Source organism: Phalacrocorax carbo, chromosome 3, assembly GCF_963921805.1.
Source record: "Phalacrocorax carbo chromosome 3, bPhaCar2.1, whole genome shotgun sequence".
Classification (NCBI taxonomy): Eukaryota; Metazoa; Chordata; class Aves; order Suliformes; family Phalacrocoracidae; genus Phalacrocorax; species Phalacrocorax carbo.
In genome coordinates, this window is record NC_087515.1 from 44,041,343 (window position 1) to 44,066,970 (window position 25,628).

The 25,628-nt window shown below is 40.3% G+C and overlaps 2 protein-coding genes across 9 annotated transcripts in view; one reads left to right on the plus strand and one right to left on the minus strand.

Moving 5' to 3' along the window:
• Positions 1 to 25,628, minus strand: part of LOC135312536 (ADP-ribose glycohydrolase MACROD2-like) — a 914,210-nt gene that overhangs the window by 777,371 nt on the left and 111,211 nt on the right. The window lies entirely within an intron of this gene.
• On the plus strand, positions 13,315 to 24,805 carry FLRT3 (fibronectin leucine rich transmembrane protein 3). Its single transcript, XM_064446733.1, has 3 exons — positions 13,315 to 13,447; positions 20,754 to 21,496; positions 22,617 to 24,805. Exon 3 carries the CDS (start codon positions 22,662 to 22,664, stop codon positions 24,609 to 24,611), a length of 1,950 nt encoding a protein of 649 aa, XP_064302803.1. The 5' UTR covers positions 13,315 to 13,447; positions 20,754 to 21,496; positions 22,617 to 22,661; the 3' UTR covers positions 24,612 to 24,805.

A 25,628-nucleotide genomic window follows, 5' to 3' on the forward strand; every position in this document is an offset into this window, starting at 1 on the left:
TAAGGTCAGTAGGTCAACTGCCTTAAAGCTTTATTGTTATACAATAAGCAAGACTAGCTGAAATAATTTTTCAGCTATCAGAATAAAAAAAAAAAATAAATACTAGAGCTTTTGTTGTCTAAAGTACAAAATTGGTCTCCATAAAAGCAATATATAACCCATCATTGAGCAAAATTACTCAATAGCCTTCCTGGCACCATTTACAGCAGAAATACAGGAAAAAATGGCTAGCAGGTATCATTTTTATATTCTTGCATCAAGTTTATTGTTAATTCAAGCTTTTGGGGGCGTGCAGAAAGTATTTATTAATGTGTTTCTGCAACTGCAGTTGATAAAAACGTCAGCGTTTTCCATCCTCCCTTTCCAAATGATTCATGAAAGCAAGTGGGAATAAGCAGTCTGAATATACTGATTTTTAACATCTCTGTAGAAGCAGCATATGCCTTAGGCTTAGAATAAATACAGTATAGGACCTTGCCCTAACAAAATGCGATGACAAATACCAATCCAACCACTTAAAGTCTTATTAATTACACCTATTATCATTGGTTATACAGTTGCGCACTGTGAAGCTCACAATGTTCACTTTAAGGATGTGTCGGCAAAATTCATAGGTGCCTCCATTTTCAAGTGGTTTACAATTTAATCAAGGAAATTCATTCTAGATTAAAATCAGTTAATTTCCTATTTAGTCGATCATATTTTTAGAGCCTAAAAGTTTTTAAATTTTTACGTATCCCAACCCATCCCATGTAGGACCATAAATGTAACCTGTAACACCAGCTAAAAAGCAGCTAGATACAAAAGATCTAGGTTGTGTATTGATTTATCATGTTGGGTTTTTTTTAATTTCTCACATCATTGCTGAAAAACTACTGCAATGCACATGTACAGCACAGCATGTACATAACATGCCCGTTTAGCTGAGCGTATTACCCACAAAAGTATAAAGGGAAAGTTTGTCAAGCAGCATCCTCTTTTACAGAGGGTAAATCAAACATGTTTCTGTATAGTGTTTTGGGGTTCTCAAAAATTAGTATATTTTATTCAATTATCTAATAAATTTCATGCCTGGCGAAGCAGATGCTGAAACAGTGGTGCTTGTTCATCAAGAAACATGTAGGAGTACCAGTTCAAGATTCTAAGATATTTGTGTGATTGATTTTAAATGGTGGGTAGACTGCCAGCCTGACAAGAAAGTATGGCAAAAATTATGCAAAAGCGGGATGCTCTCAGTAAAGAATTCAAATGGTCTGCTGGTGGAGTGCTGAGGCTATCACTGCTGCAGCTGTATCCACCCTGGGGAAAAAGTGTTAACAGCTCTACAAGACGGAATTAAAAACCTAGAAAATCTGCTTCAATGAGGGCAAGCAGAGGAATGTAATCAATAGACTTATCTAACAGCAAGTTAAGAGTGAACTACCTGCAGCCATTAAAACACAGAATGTGTGAGAACTCTTATCAAGTAGATGACTCATCTTGCAGAGAATGTCCAAAGCCACTGAAGCCAGACAAATCACAAACTAGAGAGAACAGATTTTAAGAGTGAGGGCAGTTTGGAGGGCAATATGCAACGGTTAATATCTAAGATATGCAGTAGATTCTTCGTTTCATCTTGGAAGATCAGATGCTTTTTGAAGTTGTGCCTGTGACAGCTCTGATACCAAAAAACAATGCTGAGAGATTATTTGGGCTCCATTACACAGAAGGTCATGCTAAATGTCATAATGGCACACTGGTTACTTTCATCCTCTCTGAACCTGACACAAAACATTTAAGAGTAAAAAAGCATTGGCTTTTATTAAACTATCCTTTTGAAATTACTATCTTTTAAGTTTATTTTTAAAATAAGGAAAAACTGACAAACTTGCCAACTTATTGTACAAACACACAGTGCTGAAGCTTGACAAAGAAGGGGACATTACCAGGTGCCATGCTCATGAACAAATACCTACTTTGGAAGTCAAAAGAGACTCTCTGAAAAACTCCTAAAACCTCAACAGTTATTACTTTCTATACAAGTGAATCTCAGCTAAAGTCACACATTGAAGTACTACCAAGTTGGCACAGAAATGGATAAAAGCCAGGAAATTCTAAGTTTAAGCTGACTCGCCATCCTTAGCACACACTATTGTCCTTTATCCCCAAAATTTAATTAAAACCCAGTCCTGACCAGTTGTAATAAGCAGTAAAGAAAACTGATTATTGGAATTGCTTTCCTCCAACACTCTATTGTGCTACACTTCCTTTCTGCAAAATACAAAAGACTCTATGTACATTTTCTTTCTCTGAGAAAAGAGGGCCGGGGGAAAAGAAAAAATCAAGTCTGAACTTTTATTTAGTTGCCAATTGTGCTGTGGAATGAAACTAAGCATTTTTCTTTTAAAAGCTGATTCAAATTCAGTACTTAAATCATGCCATAGCAGAGCAAGAGCGGCAGCAAATTATGTTACAATTACATTAGAAATTCTTCTACAAGATTTTGTTTTCAGTCACTTCTAATCTTTCAATAGCTGCCATTTCCAGGGTTGGTATTTTCCTAACAACATTTTTGCCTGAAACTAGCTGCTCTGATCATAAACATTTGGAACGTAGTGAAAATATTTACGTGCTTATGTACGCAGAGCACAGACAGGGAGGAAAGCAGTCACACTGGATTATAAAAAAAGTTCAAGAAGCCATAAAATATTTTATTTTTTTCTACTAAATTATATTTCCCTTATTCTACCAGATTATTTACTCCTGTACTCCTAACCAATTTGTTTTCTGCGCTGCAGATCACTGCAATATCCTATTACAAAGAAATTTTTAAAAAATTTTAAAAGGCATATTCTATTAACCCCATTTCAAGTAACAGACCCAAAACACAGGCCTCGAGTACCTACGTTAAAGGAGACACACCACGAACTGCATGACTGAGCCATCCAGAAAGAGGTAGAGGAGCTGGCAGGCAGTGGGACACCAAAATTGACAGCACAGGTTCTAAAAGTCATCTTTGCCTGTAGTATTCTCCCTCTTAACCCAGAAAAAATCACACGATTTCAAGATCTCAAATAACATGTGTTTTCTAAACAACACGCTAATGCCTGCAAAATTTATAACACCCACTTTTGAAACAATCCTGAAAGACTAAGTTCAGTCTGCAAATCCAAAAACTTTAAAGGAACCTTAATTTGCCATTTAAAAAAAAAAATGCCTATAATCCAGGCAACATATTCCTGTCATGAGACAAAATAAAAAAGTATATGCAAATCTACCAACAGTATTATAAGGATATCCAACAGAATTAGAAAGTTTTCAGGTGAAAACTATTAAACTTGTATAACTTCAAAGAGGAAAAGTACAATCCTTTGCAGGCTAGCGATGCCTCATCATTACTCTTATTAAACAACTTACGGTTCAGCTGCCACTGCTGCCTTCGTTCTCGTCTACCTTTGCTTTTTGCCACCAACACAACACAGCAACTCATTTGCTAGCTGAAATGAGAATGCAAAACCAGCCCATATCCTCCTGACTCTCTGGCCCAGCTTATGTGAATATGCTTCCCTGACATACAGTCGTCTACAGGCTGAGATCCCACAGCAAAGGACAAACTGCCAACTCCCTGCATTTCTCAACAGCATTCCCAGGTTTACACTGGTTACAGTCATGTTTTTCCAGCAGTTAATCCAAAAGCAACTAACCGTCAATGTTAATAACTTCTCTTTGTCTCTAGGAAGGAAAAGAGCCTGAACACCCTTGGATGAGAAGGAGGCTGGATTTCATAGCTGGGTATGTAGGATTAATGAACCATACTGTCCTACCAAGCAGCAACCCCACTGCGCAGGTGACTACCAAAATAAACGCTGCACATTTAGTCAATGGTTTCATGAGACCGTTCCTACTTGAAATCTTAAGTAACATAAGCACCACATTGCAAGAGAGCAAAGGGTTGCTAGTCATGACAAAAAGAACAGCTGCCACACAATTTGACGGAACCGCCAGTTTCCATGCCAATACCACAATCCTTTCAATGAGGCATTTTGCCAACATATTAAAACCCCTGAGATATCAGGAAAACAACAGTGTAATCCCACAGTAACTGCCCCAGCATGTTATGGTATCCATCACTTTTAAAAATAGAGTAGCTGTAGCATTACAGGTTACAGAAGGAACCGAGTATTTTTTAGTTTCAGAAATGACAAAGAAAAGAAGAAAACTGTTTTTGTAGTAATATGACAGGTGACATAAACCATATGAAAGTCAATAGTTGCATATGCCAAACTCGCACATTTACTAAGAACAAGTTTATATGAGAGCTCTGAGGCAGAAGTTCACAGATGCAGCATTGAAGTCAGTGCTGAATGACGACAGTGGGTGGAAGACCACAGCTAGCTAGCAGGCAGCAGGGCTTTGCAGTTGTTTTGCAGGCAGCACAGAATGGTGAAGTAAATAAACAAATAAGTGAAACTGAGCCAGCAGCAATTTGTGATGTGCACTGTCACTGGCTGTCATTCAGAGCTGGATCATCTGCTCTTCCAGCTGATGTATTCTACTTGAAACCGTTCCATGCACACACACAGAGTATTTCCACTAAATCTGTGGATACTAAATAGAGCCCCTAACAAGGCTTAAACCTTGACTTTTCATCTTTATGAGAAGTGTACGTGCAGTACTGCTAAAACTGATGCCACAAGAGCCACCTTGAGCTCCACAGTGCAGCACACCTGACCTAACCACCAACTGCAGTGGAAGAGGACAATCCCGCTCCCTTTTTGTGGTGGCGCAAGAACCAGCAGCACTTGTCTGGCTCCGTCACGAGCTGGATGGAAAAGCAGCACTGTCAGAACATATTTTATTTTGGGAGGAAGTCTGGTTTTCTGGCAGACGAGCTAACTAAAGGATTGGCCAAACACAAGCACTGATGCAGAAGCGGAGACGGGGCTGCCCTCTGCAGTAGCAGCCAGCCATTCTAACAGCCCCACTGTATTGTTAAAACCCATTTTTAGATGTTCTTGCCTGCAGTTGCAGTTGAACTCAATAACCTGAATCCCTTCTGTTATATGGTTTTAAGCTCCACTGTGTGCACACAGTACAGAGCTTACCTGGCACAGGCCTGAAACAATTGTGGTTGAACAATCCATAGCAATCATGACTTGTTCGCTAAAGAATTTACAATTGCAGTCAGAGCCTCTCTACATTCCCTGGGAAAAATGACCACGAAGAAATGAAATAGGCTTTGTTATACACACGAACAGTAACGTAAAAAAGCATAAACTAGAAATAAAGACAAATGCTAGGTGAGCTAACAACAAACAAGAGTTTTCTTTTCTCATCGGGGTTATTTTTAGATGTGTTCGTATTTAAATATGAAGGTAATTTCCCAGTGCTGATAACAGCTCTTCCTGAGCTTCTCTTGGAGTTTGGGTGTTGCATCTGCAAGGAAAACTTCTGCTTTCAGTGCTTTAGAACTACAAAGGCAAATGTTTCAAGCATTACTTCCAAACAACATACTCTATGCCTCAGAGGATACTACAGTCATTTTTTTTTTGTAAAAGGTTTTCAGTGCTACATATAAAACTACATTGCTATTCTAACAAGCATCTTGCGTGTTTTTTCATCTATTGAAAGACATGCTGAGATATGTATCAGGTGAACAACTATAAATAATGTGCTAGTTCAGGCACACTAGTCGTTTTAGAAATGCATTATTTTAAGAACCATTGTTAAGGTCAAGAACTACTCCAGCTCTAATTAAGGGACCTGGTTTGTTTCTCTCATTCAAATGAAGATTTATTTTTTTATCAATGAGTGGAAATTAAATATTTCTCACACACATTACTGTATCTGAAAACCTGCTTATCTGGAAATAGATAAATTAACACTATAATTAGGACCACAGACATACCACATTTGATTCAGCTCATAGGTCCAACTAGCCCTGTCACACCACCGAGTAGTTTTTGCTCTCATAGCAACATGCAAAACTGAGTTTTGCACCTACAACCTGAAAACTAGAAATTGATTTATACTCTGGTTTTATAACCTGTCTAGACTGCCAAGGAAAGAAATTAAAAACCAAACCACCTAAGAGCATATATCTATCTGATCTCATGATTCCATGGCATCACTTATACTGTAATGACTGCATTACAGGGCTTTCGCTTCACTTGTGGGGTTGGCAGACCTAGGCCCGTCTTTGACCTTCTCCCCAACGGAAATGACGAGGAAGCCTTTGGCATTGATGCCACAAGCTTTCAGTGGACAATGGTGGGTTTAGGGTGAAGGAGCAGGTGGGAGAGTGACTGTTAAGCAGGTTCGAAAATCTTTTTCCCCATCAATTCATTTGATACAAAGCTACCTTAACATAATCCACTCTTAGGGGAGACAAAAACATGCTCTACTATGTTTTTCTTACTTTTAAGGTGAGAGGACAAAAAAAGGAACTCAGACAAAATACAAGACCTTGACAAAAGTGTTCAGGAAATGCACAGCTGCTGCACCTCAAAATTTCCATCCTGCCTTCTGCAATCTCCTACTTCTCTGAACCATCCAGAGTCACAAAGACTCTGCTCTTCAGTAATAAAGCTGCTGCTGCTGCCATCTTAGACAGGACATATGCCTTGAATGCCACCCATCCTACGTGGCCACATCCAACCTGAGCTCAGCCAAAATGCCTTTGTTTTCCTGAGTCACAGAGCTGAAGGTCTCTGATGGGTTTCTACAGGTTGTTTCTCTTCAGGATTCCCAACATTTCCCCCATGACCTTGGGACTGGTAGCAGCAATTAGTGCATGTGCACAAAAGGCCAAAGAACTAAAACTTTGAAGAAGGAGAGTAAAGATGGATTAAGGAAGAAGAAAAAATGTAGAATACTGCTCCAGATACTCATGACATGACTTGACGTGACTTTCAGATCCTCTTTCCTGTGAAACGTTGGCCACTAGCCACTTCAAGGAAGTTCATCCTTGCAAGGCAAGGCAAGGCAAGGCAAGGCAAGGCAAACCAAGTAATTAATGTGTGCCCATTACCTGCTCAAAGTAATTCCCAGGTCTCAGGCCTTCTCCCCACTTCCCTGCTTACCAGCAAACTCTGGGCAGACACCTGACAGGGGAGAACTTCTCTCTGCTCATCAGTGTTCCTAGTCACTCTCTCCAGGTGTTCCAACCGGGACGCGGGTGAAAATGGAAGAGGGATCGCTCTAGGAATACCTGGGAAACCCTCCAACCTGAACGTGCTTCTGAGGCTCAAAGGAAACACTATGCCTCCACCAAGGATGCCAACGCTTTGTAAATGAGATCTCCTTTACCTTCCAGGTAAAATCCAGAGAAAATTTCACTAGTAAAAAGTAAAATCAGGATTAATAATGTACAACTAGGAAAAGCAAATGTGAAAGAATACACATATGCCTTACAACCACTTTTTTTTTCTGTTTAACCTCAAGGAGCTTTCCACAGTACATTCAGCCAGCAGATGCTGAAGACAAGCCAGCTCCCACACCGATTCAGGCAGATGGTGCTGGTGGAGTTGATTCTCGTACAAGAGCAGCTTGTCTTCTCAGCTGAGATAAAGCTTCTGCATATATACACTCTTACCGAGACAGAATCTCATCAGATGTAACTACACCCCGCATGGCCAGGGAAATTTCAAAATTCCTGTTAACTCATTTTTAGTCACCGTATCAACTTGTAACTTTCTGCCAAGGGCATTAACTGCCGTCGTGTACATTTCTGAAACGCCCTCTCTTGCTGAATAGACAAAGACAGAATAATCAACCCTACTTACGACTAAACAAATCTGTTCAAACAATGTAAATGTAGTCCTGTCTGAGAGTAAACACTTTTGAGTTATTCATGTATTCAACACTGGCACATAGCCTTTCGTAATTTCAAGACCAGGTATTACACAAGCAAATCAGCAAATGCAGAGACTCTAGCTTATTGCTAGATGTTTAGACACACCAGACACAAACAACATGAACTAGGGCGGTGCATTTGGCCAAAATAGCATGCCACTGCTTTGATTTGATTTGCGTGCAAAGCGGGGTGTGCGTGGGGGTGTGTGTGTTCGTGTACATTTTTTTAGAGGTAACAGATAACTACCTAAAGCCTTCAGCAGCACTATATCCACGCAATGGCTTTAAATTTACAAAGAATGTTAAATATTCAAATTGGGTAATTATTACATTCTAGATCTGCACAGAACTTAGCCACTGTCATTTTACAGGATTAGACCTATGTGAAACTGCTTGCCTTGTTTGGAACCAGTAGAGGAAGGAAAGAAAATAGGAAACTCTTTAACATGTAAAAGGGGGCCAAAGGAGGACAATGAGGGAGAGAAGAGTGTTCAGCAGGAGCTGCTTCTCATGGCAGAAGATGAATGCACAAAGAGCTGGAATGTAAACTCTCCTGTGTGGGTTTGATGTGGAGAAGAGCAGCTATTGGGCACTGCAGGAGGAGGAGAGGAGGTGGGTAAGAGGCAAGGCACACGCAGAAAGCCTGGCAGAGAGAGGCCGACAATGGTGAGAAGAGAGGCGGCAAAAACTCTGGGGCTGTTAGGAAGTAAAACAAGACAAAGAGAAAGGACCACGAGAACAACTCTTTTGGTGGCTATATACCTGCTAGAGCCAAAGAATCCAAAAAGAAATAGGAATTCTCACCAAACAGATGCCGCTCGGTAGCTAAACAGTCAACAGTAGGAGCAGCAAAGAGTTCACAAACACGAACAGGCCACACATAAACAGGAACGTGGACAGAAAGGACTCATCCATCCCAAGCCCCTTCTCAGCAAGCCACAAATGACTATGGCCTTGCATATCTCTCTGCTCTTTAAGACTACCTTTGGGCAGCTGCTGCATAAGCAGCAATTAAAGCTCCAAGAAAAAGAGTCCAAGCCCGAAACTGCACCAGAAATACTTTTTTTTTTTTTTTTTTGCCATTTCAGGAGGTTTAGTTTTCTTTTTGTTTGTGAAGTATTTCTCTACTACTGAAAGCCCTTATATAGAGGCAGGCGTAAAAATGCATTTACCACTTCGTTGGGCTGAATCCATAAATGCTTGAACCTGCAAATATAAGAAATACCCTCAGGCCACAACAGCAGTTTTGTCCTCTACAGGGTTCTTCCTCACACATACTAGACATTACTAACAATCTCGAAGTTTTCAAGGTTTTTTCCAGGGAATGCTATTTTTCCTTTGTTTAACACACTTTCAAAGCCACATCAAGTGTACAGAAAGTCTATCGCTTACTTTGCCAAGTTTGCAAGCAAAATTTCCATATTCTTCATATCTGTGAAGGAGTCAGCTCTGTTTCTCCTAAGAACTTTGTCGTGGTGGCTTCATGGATCGACACCTAATAAATAGAGGAAATTGCTTTCTAAATACAAAAAGCAGTCGGCCATTAGCATTAGGACCAAACCTTCTCAGTAAGGACTTTACCCAGTCAGCTTTCTTTATCCATTTCTGCAAATAAAAAAAGTAACTTCCTCATAGGCTTTGCAATTTCAAGTACCCCATTACGTTACTTAATTTTGCTATCATTAGCACATGATCTGATAAGCAAAACTGTTCATTTGCCTTAGGAAAAATAGAGATGTGGTTACATCAGGGGTGTTTCTAAGTTGACAGGGCTTTTCCCTGGGGCTGTTTAGGGGAGCTGGGAAGAACAGGGAGGGAGCACAGAGAAAAGGGACAGGAAAGGCAGAAAACACAGGTGCAGTGGTCTAATCTGGCCCTCACAAACAAAAGAATAATCACAATTATAACTATTACCTCTCACACATTCCTCTGTCAGGGAAAAAAAAAAGCAGCACTCTTGAGCCCACCTCATTGTAAACAAGTGTTTAGCTTTAGACTATTCATACCTTTTTAGCTCTACTGTAGCCTGTCTTCCACAATTACATTTTCATTTTGTTGTATTTGACAGAGAGCACCAACTTTGACAAGGTACTCTATGTATGCACACAATGCTGAAAGCTGAATGACAGGCATTTATTTTTGAAAGAATGTACTAAAACATTGGATTCTAATTTTGAAATGGTTCAGATCATTTAAAGTTTAAACTGTAATACAAACTGCAATCCGTATTTACTGAGAAACTGTACTTAGTCAATATCAGAAAACCTTGTAGGACATGCATCATATAAAACTTCATATATCATAGTGTTTTCTTTTCTTAGATGTCTCTACAAATCTACCAATGCCTAGCTTGGATTTGGGACAGCCTGCTTTGAAAAATCAATATAACCTGATACAAACGTAAAGCTAAAACCCACTAATGTTCATTTCAGGGTATTTAATTGAATATCAAACTATTACTCTCAGCTTTATCTAAAAGAGATCTGTCCTTGGGAAGCTCAAAGAAGCAATGGTTCAGTTTTGATGCTCGAAGACAGCTTTCTCCTGATCTCAGATTCAGTTTCACTTCCCAGTCAATGTGTTTGGTTTCTTAACATTTTATAAATGTCCTGCCCAGAAACTTTTATGACTGGAACCTGGTTTACAGCAGGACAAAGTAGATACAGAACACCTGTCAAGTCACAGTGACAGTCATTCAGGTCAATCTTTGGCTGAGGAAGTTCCCAGAACTGCGATTCTTATCATATCAGCAGGGTGCTCAGGGGGAAAAAAAAACCCCAAGCATCATCATTATCACACTGACCATGCAAGTGTGTGTCATAAACCTGCATTAAAATTCTTTGAAACACATTATGTAGTGTAAGTACTCTGAATTTCCCATCTACCACCTTTTAAACTGTCTCACAACCCATTAAATGTTAACAAGATTGTCATGTTTTGGAATGGTAGTTTCCCTATAGGTCTGACAAGAACTTTAATTTCCATGTCGCAAGCATTAATTAATTTTATAAACAAAATACAGGTAATAGACTATTTTAACTATTTTCAGTTAAAACATCCCATTATAGTCCTAGGATGTGACACATCCATTTCACACATGCATATTTTTATTCCCCATATGTGAGTAACTCCATCAGTATTAACAGAGTTCCTCTATTCTCCTGGCATTCAAAAGGCCTTGAATTTCTACGTTTCAAGAATAAGAAGGAGAATGTGGTCAAGTTCTCAATGCAGAAGTTTTTTGTGGCGAGTATTTTAAAGGCTATGCATGTTCTTAAGAAGTATATTTAAGGAGTTTACATAGAAGAATGCAGTAAAAAATCTGCTTGCAACAGTACATTAAAGACCTTTCAGTGCTCTAGAGCAGCTGTGACCCAGTAAAATCTAATTATTTCTCACATGCCCCTTGGAAATCTCCAGGAATATGTACCGTAATTTCTAGCTGGTGCCACAAGCACTGGGCCAGCCGCGGAATACAACTGAAAGATAGCTGAATGCCTACTACATACATCTTTTATGAATAACGCCAAGATATGTGTTAAGGCTTACCAATGTAACACTGGAATCTATTAACTAATACAACTAAGTCAACCATGAGAAATACCAAATACATGAGGTTTTTGAAAAATGCTACTATAATCTTAACAGAATCTCAGTTAAAAAAAAAAAAATTACAGGATATTCACAGCATCTCAAAACACCTTCTGCATTACCATAGCCCACTGTTCTTGTCCCACACAATGAGACACAGACATGCTATAATACCAGGCATACCAGTATTTGTATAGTACATGTACATATGTACCCATACGGGCATGCACATAACATGTTATATATAGGTTAAGGCGTGTATGCAATACAGTTGTATATAATGAGCTGATCAGGGCACAGCTCACTCTGTCAGGACTGTCAATATAGACAATTGTACCTTAACCTGAAGTCAATTTATTATTAGTTTTTACTTTCCTCAGAGGAAGATGAGAAGTGAAGTGAGAGAGAGAAAAAAAAATCCCTTTCCCTCGTTTTCAAGGAAAATCAATCTAGGATTCTTTTTTAATTAGTTGAATAAATATAGCATGTATATAATATTTCAAACATCTAAATACCAAATACATCACGCAGCATTCAAATATCAATTAAAATTCCTCTTGAAAAAGGATGAGCTTTGACAGTTTCTAGTTTGTCTGTATTTGTTTTTGCCAAAATATAAACAAAGGGGATTTAAGTATTCAAACTTTATCTGGCAGTTTCTATAGGCCTTAAAGAAATCAAGCTCTCTTTAAACTTAATGGAGCTCGACCTTGCCATCTTCTGATACCGGCAAAAAGCGCAACTGCAGGACAACTGGGATGAGCAGAAACAGTTTTCTGGAGCTTGCCTTCGCCCGGACACCAGCTCCTTGTGCTGGCAAACACGTGTGGTCAAACCACTGCAGGAGATGGCAAAGATTGCCTGTGCACCACTAACGAGGAGAGCAGGGTATTCATGAAAGCAGCAGCTGTCAGCCTCGAAAGAAACCCACTTTTTGATGGAAAATTTAAGAAAACCCAACAGTGGAAACAACAACTGCATCTGCCAAATCCAACACTACTTGTGTGAGGTAGTAAGCTACGAATAAAAGGAAACTGGGTTTTATTAAAAAACAACTGGGGAATATATTCTCTAGCTTGTCCCATGGCTACCATAAATTTCAGGTTTTGTTAGAAGAGTAGAAGGGGTTTTTTCCAACAAAAAAATTCCTGACAACTGCATGCCAGCTGGGCCTTGCTCATCCTCAATCTCAGCCTCACCAGGAACAATAATGTATCTCCAAGCAAATGCCATCCTGGGTGGAACACAAAAACCAGGCAACTCTTATCTGCTTCCTGAGTTTAAACAGCATTAAGGCCTAATACCTCGAGAAAACTCTTGAACCTCCCGAAGCCATCGCCTGCGACACCAAGAGCAAAACACAGCTGCACAGCCGTTGCTTTTGGCGGGCAATGCCAGCAAAGCAACAATGCTCACGGCCATTTGCTTGTGGTGGCTGAGGAAACCCACGCCGATTTATTACCATTTTTCTTTTAAAAGGGCTTGTGCGACTCACCACCACTCCGATCTTTGGGCCAAAGGGAAGGAGAGGGGCCGGGAGTCACTCACAAGCCTTGCCCGCCCCGACGGGACAACGACACCGCTCGCTCGGGGTTTAACTCGCAGCGCTGACATAGCGAGGGGGCGCCCACCCCCCTCCCGGTACAGCCGGCAGCATCACCACCGCTCCCCTGCCGGAAAAAGGGGGGAAACGCACTAAAAAACAACGGTGCAGGCTCCCGTGGGCCGTGCGGCCCGCCCGAGAGCTCTCCACAGCGAGGAAGCGCCACCCCACCGCCACCGCCCAGCCATGGCGCCTCCTGCAGCCCCCCCTAGCGACCGCACGGCGCGCCCCGCCACGCCCCTCCCGCTGGCCCCGCCCATGCTGACGTCTCGACCCGCCCCCGTGGCTCGCCGCTGCCGCCGCGACTTGCGAGCGCGCGCTGAGCTCCGTGCCCGGCGCTCCGCACCGCGCATCGCAACCCGCTCCGCGCCTCCCCTGGATACGCTGTAGCCGGGATCTCCTCCTTTTCACGCCCCGCAGGTAAGCGCGAGACAGCGCTTTCTCCGCTGGAGTTGCGCAGGTCGCGGTATGGGGGGGTGGGGGTGCGGAGCAGGAGGATGCGGCAGGAAGTTTGGGCACCCCCCGCCCCCCTCCCAGTCCCTGGGTGCGGGCAGGGTGCGCAACGGGCACCCCCGGCCGGCCTTTGCCGTCGCCAGGCTCGGGGTGCAAGCCTTCCCCCCAAACTGACCCTGCGGTGCTGGCGGTGCAGGGAAGGAGCGCAAAACCGCCTTCCGCGGAGGCGGAGGGAACCGCGGAGCAACGCCTCGGGGCCGCCGGCTCTCGCTGCTTCGCCGGGGCTGGGACCCCAGGCCCTTGTCTGAACGGGGACGGGGCGGGAGTGATTGTTCCTGCCCGCACCCCGCATTTCTTCCCTGGTTTGGAAACTTGCTTCCCGCCCCCCCCACTTTGCTGCATATATTTAAAAAAAAAAAAAAAGGCAAAAGCGTTTGCGCCCCCTCCCAGCGCTGCCGCTCGCTCCTCACGCACAAAGTCTGCGGGCGGGGAGATGGGAAACAAAATGGTTGCACATACGTTCAGAAAGAATGCAACAGGCCCCGATTTCCTCAAAAACGCCCCACTTTCTTTGGGAAGAAGAGCCAGCCGATTATCCTCTTGGCATTCAGAAGGTCCTTGCCTAGTTTTCATCAACTTTTCTGCTGTTTTCAGTTTATTAAGTGATTGTCTGCACTCCTACAAGTGCAGCAAACGCAATGGCTCGCAAATAAATATTTCATCCACTTACTCCTTTGCACATTTCATCTCTCTGTTCTGCTCGCCCCGCAAACCGTTTCACGACTGCCAGATGTGCCCGAGTCTTCTCCTTTACCAATTTTCTCCAGCACAATTAGGAGCTGTAACTTAAGTCGATAAGGCGAAGCTCGGGTATCCCCACATTCCCCATGCACCACAGCAGTCCTGCCCAGCATCTCCCACAGCTACCTGATTTTTGGGGTTGGGTGTGTTCTTTTTTTCTTTTGGTCTCTGCTTAGTTTTTCAACATCACCCCCTTGGCAGATGAAAGCTCTGCGCTTACACACGCAGCCGCCTTTCTGGCTCAGCCCTAAATTTCAGTATCTTTGCCCGCAAGGGGGTTTGAGCGCAACCCTGACGCATCCAAAGTTGTAAGGAGAGTTGCAAACGCAGTGACGAGTGCATGTAATGAACTAATTCGTGGAGTGCTGTTAGCCATGGGTTACTAATTTGGACTGAACGCGAGTTGCTTCCCTTCTCCAGGGGATCGGTTCTGGTCCGTTAACAGACTACAGCAGAGTATTTTTGTACACCAGATTTACACCGAAATGCAGAATTGTTTTACAATTAAATCATATTCCTGCTAAAGAGCGTCTCAGCTTGAATGCATTTTCTTCCTGCTGCTTAGAAGAGTCATGTTTTGCATTGCCATGTAAATCCTCCATGCACAGAAAAAGTATAAAAAGAAGCTGAAAACGTTCAGACTTAAAAAAACACATTTCATTACCCTGACCCAAATTTCCCTGCCTAAAATATACTACTCAAAAAGACAGAAGCATCAGTTATGCTCACCATCTATTGCCTGGGGATATGGCATCTTAATGAATGTTTCCTTGCATTAGAGTGAAAAATGCATTTGTCAGTTCAAGTGTACAAAGACAAGAATTATCTGCTATAAACCAGAAAGATCAGTATGTGTTTTCCTTGTCAATCATATGCCACACATCAGATCATACTTAAGGGGTTTTGGTGCCCTTCCCTCCCTCCCTCAAGAAAGAAAAGAAAATCAAAACCACCCTCAAGTTTCCTTCTTTTTATTCTAAAACCATACAATACAGCCCTGCTTAAGATCGGGTTTCAAATATTTCATAAACAAAAGGTATACCTGGGTTTGCAGATAGCCAATTATTTTAAAATATACTGAGGTTATTCTAATTCTTCTATTCATACTGTTATGAAGCTTTTCTATTTTTCCATCTACATTTAATCACTTCTAAAAGCTGGGGGGTTTTTTTTTCTGCCTTCTGTGCTCCTCCTATATACCACAAACAGTGACAACCCTTGGCATATATTTAAAATGCTAATTCTCTTCTTGTTTTTTGTACATACCATTTTATTTTAACTGGAGAACGAACAGATAAATACTGTAGTTAATACAACCTGCACGGGAAGTGAGAGTCTAAACTCGCTGAAAGAGCGATTTTTTTTTATTATTATTATTATTTTAATTATTATTCCCTCCTGTGGAGGCTACCTCTGTTTTTTTCTCAGCAGGAGGCTTTGTTGTAATTAAACCTGGACAGCAGCAAAAAATATCTGACTTGTGGCTCTTAAAAGCACAGTTTTTGTAGCATGTACCACCCCCCAGTGGGCAAAAAACTCTGTAGTAAACTCACAGCAAGCTTTCATTTTGAGAAACAAAGTGTATGTGTTTTGCAGCAAGAGCAAAATAATAGATGTCTTTCTGGATTGGGGTGTTTTTTTTTTTCATTTTTCCTTTGTCACCAGTAGCTAAACTTGAAGGATATTATGTGAGGCAATGGTGACTAATCAAAGCAATTGCTGGAGTTTGCAAACTTTGTGTTGCAATTATTCAAAGTGGCTTCAGGTGGTAGATGGCCATCTTTGTCTCCTTCTAGCAGGAAGCATGGATGGTAATGGCTAGTTATTTCTAAAGGCTTTTCCTTAATCACTTCAAAGCAAGGGGATGCACAGAAGAATTAATATGTGATTGCCTCCATTTATTTTTAATAAGGGACCAAGTATCACTTAGGGCAGGCATCTTGGGAAGTGTTGAGTAAATATATTGTATCATCAAACTCCCTTCTCCCTTTCATGAGCTGTAAGGATTCAAGCATTCTTAAAGCTTGTTTTTTAACATCTTATTTTTTGAGGAGAAAATTTAGTAATCTGGGGATGAGCCAACAACTGTTTTAAAAGAGCAAGAAACAAAACTACTGACACTTTATCCAGTGTTTAAATACTATTTTTACATGCCTAGCATTTTGTACCAGGAACCCCCTATCAGGTATAATTCCACCTAAACTTGTGATGAGGGAAATGTAATGGATTTTACCTTGAAACAATGGCAGCATTTGTTCTCTATTCTTTTATTTTAAGCACGGGGGAGTTACCTCAGCAGCAGTTCTCAAAGACAACCTAGAAGCTGTAACTGGCTAAACTCAAAGAACACTAAAACACAAAACAAAAAGCCCTTGCAAAACACTCCCACTCAAAGTGGTTTTTTAACATGCAACCATTGGAGAAGCTGAGTAGTCAAAACAAGAGAGTGAGGAGGAATAGTATAATAGTCTGGATCTTTTCAACCTAACATCTTCAAAACCAGGAAAGGTTTTAAAAGTAGACTTCAGAAGAGAACAACTCTTAGTTCATTTCCATCCTCTACACCAAATACTGGTTTGGCTCATCTTAGGTGTGGAGTCAAGCTTTTTACTCAGGATCCATTTCTAGGTCAGATTCACTTGCATTTGAGGGAAGATCACATCAAGATTTGCATTTTTTTTAAGACACTTGAGTTACAACTAGAAGACAAAAGCAGTATTACGTTCAACTATTACACGGGGTGAGGGGGGCAAATTTTTTAGAAGGAAGAAAATTTTTCTACCTTCTCCAACAGATGAAAACCCCCAAATGTCACCAGAACACAGAGATACAACCTGACTGAAGGGCTTGCTTGCACTTTAACAAACTCCTTTGCATTCTTTCCGCCTTGGGAAGAGAGCAAGAGGACCTTCTGCTTCCCTAGCACAGAACAAAAGACTGGGGCACCTTCATGAAATAAGGTGATCATGGAAATTGCAGCTCCTAGACAGGGTGCTTAGAAAGCATTTTGCTGTCATGATCAACTAACGCTGAGTAATACACTTAAAGAAAACAAGGTCTGGGCATTGTTTTAAGTGTAGATTAGCACTGTAGAACCTTTTTTTAAAAAAAAAAAGTTGGTGAAGCTATTTGAGAGGCAGCATGACCTTTGCAAGCTAAACTGACCATCTATGCAACAGATAGATTTCACAACTATTTTAAAAGATAAGCACATTTTATGTTTCTGGTACATTTCAGGTTATAAACAAATACAGAGGTAATTCTGGAATTTAAATACACTGCTTAAGCAAAATTTTTAGGCTTATCAAATGTATATTCTAATGTTAACTTTACATTATATTCTTCTCATTTAGAACCTAAAAATACAGATTTGTTTCCCTTCCCCCTGTTACTTCGATGGTTAGAAAGACGACACCGACCTATCAGAGTTCCTGCCAGGGAACATAGAGGTAGATTAGAAATTCAAATATAAGGATTGTGTGACCTCGAGTGAGGCAGGTCTTGAATTTAATCACATTTTATCATAGCTTGGAAAGAAAGGATGTCTTTGGCACCCTTTTTTAAAAACTCCCAACTTTTCAAATATACCCAAACTATATATTATTTTCTTTTCTGTCACGTGCCTGCAGTACAGGGCATGCAGCTGGACTCCAGACCTTACAGTAAATAGTGTTCTTTTTTGCTACATTTTTCTTGTATCAGGCAAATTACTTTGAACATTTTAAAATAAGATGCCCCCCTGCTTAGCTGCACCACAGCGATAAGTACATGCGCAAGGCTCATACATTACCGCTATCTGTAGGAATTCACTTGCTTACACAGTGTCCCAGGAAAAGTAATTTAGCCATGCAGTTCAGCAAAGTTCATTAAAACATTCAACTCTGAATAAAGATAAGCAAAAAAGCTGCTGTTCGCTTATTCCAACGTTCCTTCAGTTACCAACAAATAGCCCTTTTTGCATTTAAAAAATGAATTTTAGTACCTACTTCTACAATCCACTCTGTTCAAAAGTAACGGCTTCTTTCAAAACCATGTGTCCATGAAGCCTCCCAATTTGATGTTGCAGAAACCTGGACACAGTGTCTGTACCAGTGGGGGTCACTTTTCATCCTGCCGGATCAGCTATAAGGACTTGATGTCTAGCAGTATTTAGAGACAGCTCAAGAAGGGGAAAGTTGAGCATGGCAGCAGGATTCTCCTCTTCTCTGTAGACAGATCAGTGGAGCCTTTCATATGCAAAAACATTGTTTTCAGCTACGGCTTGAGATATAAAAGGGAAGTGTGAGATATCAAACAATCAAAACCTGAAGTTTAGAAAAGGGAGTGGGGGGTATAGTCTTAATCCACATTTTTGAAACATTGTCATCTTCTCCAGAGACCTGCTTTTATTTTTCTCTCTCTTGTTTTCATGTAATTTTGAGAGAAGGGATAAAAAAAATTCCAGGAACTTAATGAGCTTTAGTGCTTTCATTTTAATCCTACACATTACTGCTATTATAATAGCGGCAATAAATGAAGGGATGACTATCAAATGGAGCAAAGAGGAAACAGTTTATATGCTAGAAAGGTAAAACAAATGAACTTACTTTCTGATGCATGGATGAATGTATGTAATGTATGTATACCGGAGCTTCTGTTTTGCTTAATACCAACACATTTTTTACAGCTCTGAAAGTTCTAAAAAAAAAAAAAAAGACCCCAACACAAATTTTCTTAAGTACTTAAAACTTACTGTAGCCTTGAAAGGCCTATTTAACAAATTTGTATTCTTGCTTCACAATATACTACCAGAAAATACCCTCTACCTCAACTTCACATTAGTTCCTACAAGATACCATTTTTCATACAGCTATTAAGCATTTGTTTATTTCAAAGTTTTAGGAATAGATCCTGGACTTCTTTCCCCAAACACTTCAGTAATACAGACCAAGGAAACCAGACACTGCAAGAATATGAAGCCTTTTTGTTCCATTTTATACTGATTGCATAACTTACCAAAAAATATTCATTCCTTTATATTCTAAAATAGATTCTAAACCACAGATTAAGTTTTTGCCTTAAATAAAGCATACATTAAAATACTTATGCCACAGTGGGGGTCTCATTTTAAGCTATTTTCATTACACAACTGCTGAAAGCAAGGTGCAAAAGCAAAGCTCAGATGAGCATGAAAGCAGCATCAGGAGGGAAAAAGCTTTACCATTCCCTCTAGAGACAGTGTTACTGTCTAGTAAGTGGGGGGCTTTTTTTATTTTTTAAATTGTAAACATTTTCCTCTGAAAAAGAGCAGCATAATTTGTATCTATGTCAATAATTTTGTATTATTGTATATTTCCTGTTGCTACAGGAGTGTTACTGATGGGTTTCATGATGGACCTGCTTCAAATTGCAAAAGAGAGTTGTAAAACAGAGACTGTTCCTGTTTGGGTCTAATATTTTATGAAGGGACCAGAAGCTGCTCTTGTTAAGCTCCTAGGAAGGCAGCTAAGCAAGCATTACTCAGCCTGCTGTTTCTTCCCAGCATGTCAGTACTGAGGATTGTGTTCAGTTTACCAGACACCATGCCATCAGGAAAAGGAGAAGGAAGTAATGTTAAGGATTTTTTTATTTTCAGATTTAACCATTTCTATTTCAGACATTCTACCTGCATGCTCTCAGGGAATGCAGACTTGGTATCTCACTGGACACTTTCTGCAACAATGATATGAAATGGCCGGAGTGAAAATATACCATTCAAAAATAACTAAAGAATTCAAGTTCTTCAAAGAATGGCAACAGCCAGGCCTGATAATATTTTTCTTTGTTTTTTGAAATTAGAAAAATCAGATAAAATGCTAAGCTAAACACAGATACTGCCATGCAAAGTAACAAATACAGTGGCTTAGAAGTTCAGACAACTTAGCATATTGAGCACATTTCATGGACAAAACTCTCATATATATCTCTGTTGTCAAAGAATTGATACGGATGCCTAGCTAGTCCCCAATTCAGAGTCAGCATGATGCAGATGTGAAATATTAATACAGTGTTTTAGTGAAAACATTTCCCCTTCCATGCAATACCTACTGAATGGTAATTAGCTCCTTTTACATTTAAAACCAAGGACAGGATCATCTTCTACCTCAGTTTACCAAAAGCACAAAAGCAAGCATCCGTTTTAGCCTCAGTTGGGAAACATCATTTACAAAGGTTTTGTTACTCTGTTATTTCAGGATAACTTTATTTTCTATTGGAAGAAAGGAAAAGATAGATCCAGCAGAACTGCGGTAACATGAGACTAAACAGCAAAGCGTGTTCTTAGAGAGTTCTGTATTTTGCTGAAATACCAATATTTTGGGAAAACGAGATGTGCTAGTCATGTGTACAGCAAGTATCACATGATTTATATAGGGGATACGACACAACTCTGAATTCTAGTGTCCACCAGTTGTTATTAATTCCTATTTTCTTCTGTTTGTTTTTGCTTTCACAGGAAATTAAGAGTTCAAGGAAAGCTTTAAAAGGGGAGTTTTCTGGGAAGGAAATAATATTTTTGTGGTTGTTTTTTTTTTTTAATGAAGAAAATAATCTGAATTGCCTACCGTTTCTATGGTAGAGTAACTTGTGTTCTTGCAGCGCAGGAGGAATTCTTTCCTGCATTACAAATTTGGAACAAGTGTTAAAAAGTGAGAGTTGGAAAATGGTTCTTTCAAAGAGGCATGGATGTATCAGGATGTAGCTACTGTACGAAGTTTATACTCTGATAATTCTGGACAGGAAAAAGAAGCCCTGTTTGTGACCTCCTGTAGAGGCTACCGTCCTTCAAGCCTCAGCATAATGAACAATTTCCATCATGTGGCGCTGAAGTTACCACCTCTGACTACCACACTGCACAGAAGAGTTTGTAAGCATTACAAAGAAAGTAATTCCTGCTATTGGCATTAAACCAAACAAAAGAGGCTCTTCATTCACAGACTTTACACCAGGACAAAAATAGAGGGAAGCTGAAGCTTTTCTATGCCCTGGCCTGGTGTGCTTATGTACCATGATAAATCTTGGTTGGAATGCTCATTGAGTATCGTGCCTGGAAACACATGCCACCCAGAAGGACCATCTGAGTAAACAACACTGAGGAAAACACAGCTCCATGGAGTAAACCATAAGAGAGACTCGCAACAAAGTCATTCCTTTACTGGATATTCTAAAGCACAAAAGTTACTCATACCTTTAAATACGGTAGGATCAATATTAATTTATTTTCCTTTTCATGCCTCAGAGAATAAAGTTCAATTAATATATGAACCCACAACAGAAAAGGTCATGACACTGCTTAATGCATAGGCCATCCTGCAGAAGCTCTCACAACTGTAATTACAATGGTAATTGAATTATGTTGTCTTAAAAGCTATGAAAATGCTAATTACCTGAGCTCAATGTACAAACACACTACCAATGCAAAGTACAATTTTGGTCTCAAGAGTTAATTTATATTGTCCTACCCTGCACGGTTTGAACTAATAAGATGGGAAAATGTGGTTAAACCTGCCAAATAGTCTTATTAGTGTACTGCTTAGTAAGAAAACTTCTGAGAATGACAAATATTTAAATATGAAATTAAGCGTGTAATTAAATATTCCATCCAGTCAACTAGAAAGCCATAGCTCTACCAGCTACGTCAGTTTGTTAGCTACCTACCAATTTTAACATTCATCTTCCTAAACATGCCAGTTCAAAAACCAAGAAAAGGAGGCTGCAGTATTTGTATGGTGTTCAACGTGACATTGAGCACTCGGAAGACCTGGGAAAAAGGTCTTTAGCAGGCCCTTGCTCTTTCGTCTGCATTTTATGCTTTGCCATTAGGACTTTTTTGAACCTCCAAAATAGCTACCCCTAAACTTGTGGGTTTTGTTAAGGGTTTTAGTTCATTTAAGGGCTCCTAGGTAGTTAGCTGGCATAGGAATTACTTCTTATCTTTCAGATACCGAGTGATTTACTTGAACTCTGGTATGACTTCAGCTCTGTACTTACCTGGTATCTGCAAACAAAGATTGTCTCTACACATGAAATGTGAAGCAATCCTTAGAGTCTTCTTGCTTAAGCAAAACCACTCAACAGACCAGACATACTTGATTATGTCATTTTCAATTACTATGCAGGATAACCTATTAACTTAATTGAATCAGTACAAGTAGTAGTACAATTATTGATGTAAGGAAAAGAAAGTAAAATGTGTCTACGAGCTTGATTTTTAGTTTAATATGAATGTTTCAGATGTCTTTGGTAATGTTGAAGTTGAATTTTCATTGCAGTTTCTTCACTGATGATCTGGATAATTTTGTTTGTTTGGTTTTTTTAGATTGATGAAGATCAGAACTGTATACAAATCTCATCATTCCTGACCATGATTAGTGTAACCTGGAGCATCTTCCTAGTTTGGACTAAAATAGGGCTGTTACTTGACATGGCACCTTATTCTGTTAGTGCCAAACCATGTCCTTCAGTATGTCGCTGTGATGTGGGTTTCATATATTGTAATGATCGCGATTTGACGTCTATTCCTACAGGAATCCCAGAGGATGCTACTACCCTCTTCCTTCAGAACAATCAAATAAATAATGCTGGGATTCCTTCAGAACTGAAGAACTTGCTTAGGGTGGAAAGAATATATTTGTACCACAACAGCCTAGATGAATTCCCAACTAACCTCCCTAAGTATGTTAAGGAACTGCATTTGCAGGAGAATAACATAAGGACCATTACTTATGATTCACTTTCACAAATTCCGTATCTGGAAGAACTGCATTTGGATGATAATTCAGTTTCCGCTGTTAGCATCGAGGATGGAGCTTTCCGGGACAACATCTATCTCAGACTTCTTTTTCTCTCTCGAAATCACCTTAGCACCATTCCCTGGGGTTTGCCTAAAACAATAGAAGAGCTACGCTTGGATGATAATCGTATTTCCACGATTTCAGAACTGTCCCTTCAAGACCTTACAAATCTAAAACGCCTTGTTTTAGACGGAAATCTTCTAAATAATCATGGATTAGGAGACAAAGTCTTCATGAATCTAGCCAATCTTACAGAATTGTCATTGGTCCGCAATTCACTCACAGCTGCACCAGTAAATTTGCCGGGAACAAACCTAAGAAAGCTCTATCTTCAAGAAAACCACATCAACCGTGTGCCACCCAATGCTTTCTCTTACCTAAGGCAGTTGTATCGACTAGATATGTCCAATAATAATCTTAGCAATTTACCTCAGGGTGTCTTTGATGATCTGGACAACATAACTCAACTGTTTCTTCGCAACAACCCTTGGCACTGCGGATGCAAAATGAAATGGGTGCGCGACTGGTTACAGTCATTGCCTTTAAAGGTTAATGTACGTGGACTGATGTGTCAGGCACCAGAAAAAGTACGTGGAATGGCTATCAAAGACCTCAATGTGGAACTATTTGATTGTAAGGACGATGGCATGGTGAGCACCGTCCAAATCACTACTGCAGTACCAAACACGTTATACCCGGCCCAGGGACACTGGCCGATCTCTGTGACCAAACAACCAGACATCAAGACTCCCAACCTAAATAAAAACCTCAGAACCACAGCAAGCCCCGTACACAAAATCATTACAATATTTGTAAAATCTGTAAGCACGGAGACTATTCATATCTCCTGGAAGGTTGCACTACCAATGACTGCTTTAAGACTAAGCTGGCTCAAGATGGGTCACAGCCCTGCCTTTGGATCTATAACTGAAACGATAGTTACGGGTGACAGAAACGACTATTTGCTGACGGCTCTCGAACCAGAATCACCATACCGTGTATGCATGGTTCCCATGGAAACCAGCAACATCTATCTCTCCGACGAAACGCCCGAATGCATCGAGACTGAGACAGCACCTGTTAAGATGTACAACCCTACCACGACCCTCAACCGGGAGCAGGAGAAAGAACCTTACAAAAACTCCAGTTTGCCCTTGGCCGCCATCATTGGCGGTGCGGTGGCGCTGGTGGCCATAGCACTGCTGGCCCTGGTCTGCTGGTATGTCCACAGAAATGGGTCCCTATTCTCCCGGAACTGCACCTACAGCAAGGGACGGAGGAGAAAAGACGACTACGCCGAAGCGGGAACCAAGAAGGATAACTCCATCCTAGAAATCAGGGAGACTTCTTTCCAGATGATACCAATAACCAATGACCAAGTGTCCAAGGAGGAATTTGTAATACACACTATTTTCCCACCTAACGGCATGAATCTGTACAAGAACAGCCACAGTGAAAGCAGTAGTAACAGGAGCTACAGAGACAGTGGTATTCCAGATTCAGATCATTCACACTCATGATACTGAAGGACACAAAAGACTGGTTTGGGTTTTGGGTTTTTTTGTTTTGTTTTTTAAAGAAAACAAGGAAAGACTGACTTAACAGTTGCTGTTCTACTGCAAAACACTGGATTAAAAGACTGACAAAGCAATGTACTGTACATTTGCCACATAATTTATATTTAAGAACTTTTTATTAAAAGTTTCAAATTTCAGGCTACTGCTGCGATTAATGTAGTGGGGATACCTGACCACAATTCTATATTTTAGTATTTTTTAGTAATTTGTACTGTATTTTCCTTGCTAATATTGAAGTTACAGACCATTTAACTTTTGTGTTCTACTGAGTAAGATGACTTGTTGACTGTGAAAGTGAATTTTCTTGCCATGTTGAGCAGTCAGAACATTCATCTGAGATCCTTGTAAGTGTAAGCACAGGCCATTTTTCACTTTGGTATCAATAAAACAATGTTGAACCTGGCAAATCAGGAAGATCAAGAAGTGGCTGCAGAAACTCACAGAACTTTCAATGTTGGGTCTAGTAAATCTGTAAACCACAACAATATTCAATAAACAAAAATGCGTGTAGTAATGGGCAATATCAGCTGTCTGGATATATCCATTCAACAATGGTGAAATCCAATTTAAATGAAAATAACCAAATCGATGACATGCACAAGACTGAAGCTGTCAACACCTGTTAAAAAAACATTGATCCCTGAAAGAAAGCATAATCAAATTCGAACAAGGAATTTAAAAATATGTGCTAGGCTCTACAAACCAAGGGGGTAGATATGGTTTAGGGATAGATTTCTGGTTATCAAAGCCAGTGGTCTGCTTATTACAGAGAAAACAGTGATGGACAGTCACAGGCATTTGAGAGGCAAGGGCAGAAGGACAGAGACAACACTTAGAAACGGCTTTGAACAGAAAAAGGCTTGAAAGTGCAGTTTCATAAGAAAGAAAAAAAAAAAGAGCAGGACAAAAAACCCAGGCAATATAAGCAAGGGCTCAAAAACTTTAGTCAGAGGTAAACAA

What these genes read in the sequence shown, in the direction of transcription:
- FLRT3 (XM_064446733.1), top strand. Translation starts at nt 22,662, where the DNA reads ATGATTAGTGTAACCTGGAGCATCTTCCTAGTTTGGACTAAAATAGGG.